Genomic DNA, 842 nt, shown 5'->3' on the forward strand with positions numbered 1-842 from the left:
AAATTACATCATCAATCACATGTGCACAGCTTTTTTTAATACACATGTCTATTATGTTGACTTGCATTCAGATCCTAAGAACAAACTGAATCTGTTATAAATCCTATCCTGAATTATTATTATTAAATCTCATTATCCTGAGTCAGTGTTTGACTGAAGCACAGTTAGAAGTGGACTGATACATTCTTCTTCTTTTCTTTTTTTTTTACATCTACCAGTTGTGGCTAGTTTGACACGTTTTCTTTCTGTCTTTGTTTATTTTCATACTCTTTGCTTGAACCTTTCTGTATGCAAGTTTTTACAGTCATACTTTTAAGACATCATTTTATGGCCAACTTTTGACAGGTCTTTAACCTTTCTCTGTACCACTGTGTAATCCAGTGCAGTTTCTTACTAAGAATCAGAAAGGATCTACAGACACAAGGTTAAACAAAAACCCACTCCTCTTTAAATGGATACAATACCTGTTTCTAAAGAACGCATCAGTTTTAGTGATGCAGTGTACAATCACTGCGAGAAAAGCTGTTTGAGAAGAAAGGTTATACTTGCAGGTGCCAGATACAGAGTGTCTGCTGCATACTGAATCACAACTATTCATATTTGATGAAATTCTAATTTTTCTTTTCCAGAATGCTTTGTGTATATATTTTCCTGGTGCTGGCTCTGAGCAGAGTGGGACTGAGTTCTCTGCAGGATAAGCAGACTGATTTTGGGCTGAAGGTCTTCTACCAGTTGGCCCAGGAGTCAACAGACAAGAATGTGGTCTTGTCCCCATATGGCGTGGCCTCTGTTCTGGCCATGGCTCAGCTTGGTGCAAATGGAAACACCAGCAAGGCCTTAAC

The 842-nt window shown here is 38.1% G+C and overlaps 1 protein-coding gene across 1 annotated transcript in view; it reads left to right on the forward strand.

Annotated features, from left to right (window-relative positions):
- Positions 1-6: 6 nt before the first annotated feature.
- serpine1 (serpin peptidase inhibitor, clade E (nexin, plasminogen activator inhibitor type 1), member 1) overlaps positions 7-842 on the forward strand; it is a gene marked incomplete in the record, with an annotated part of 3,578 nt that continues 2,742 nt past the window's right edge. Inside the window, 1 exon segment of the mRNA XM_042216250.1 lies at positions 7-842. Within this exon segment, the coding sequence (XP_042072184.1) occupies positions 631-842 (212 nt within the window).

The sequence above is a fragment of the Haplochromis burtoni genome, unplaced genomic scaffold, assembly GCF_018398535.1.
Source record: "Haplochromis burtoni strain Fernald_Lab_line unplaced genomic scaffold, NCSU_Asbu1 Contig_982, whole genome shotgun sequence".
Classification (NCBI taxonomy): Eukaryota; Metazoa; Chordata; class Actinopteri; order Cichliformes; family Cichlidae; genus Haplochromis; species Haplochromis burtoni.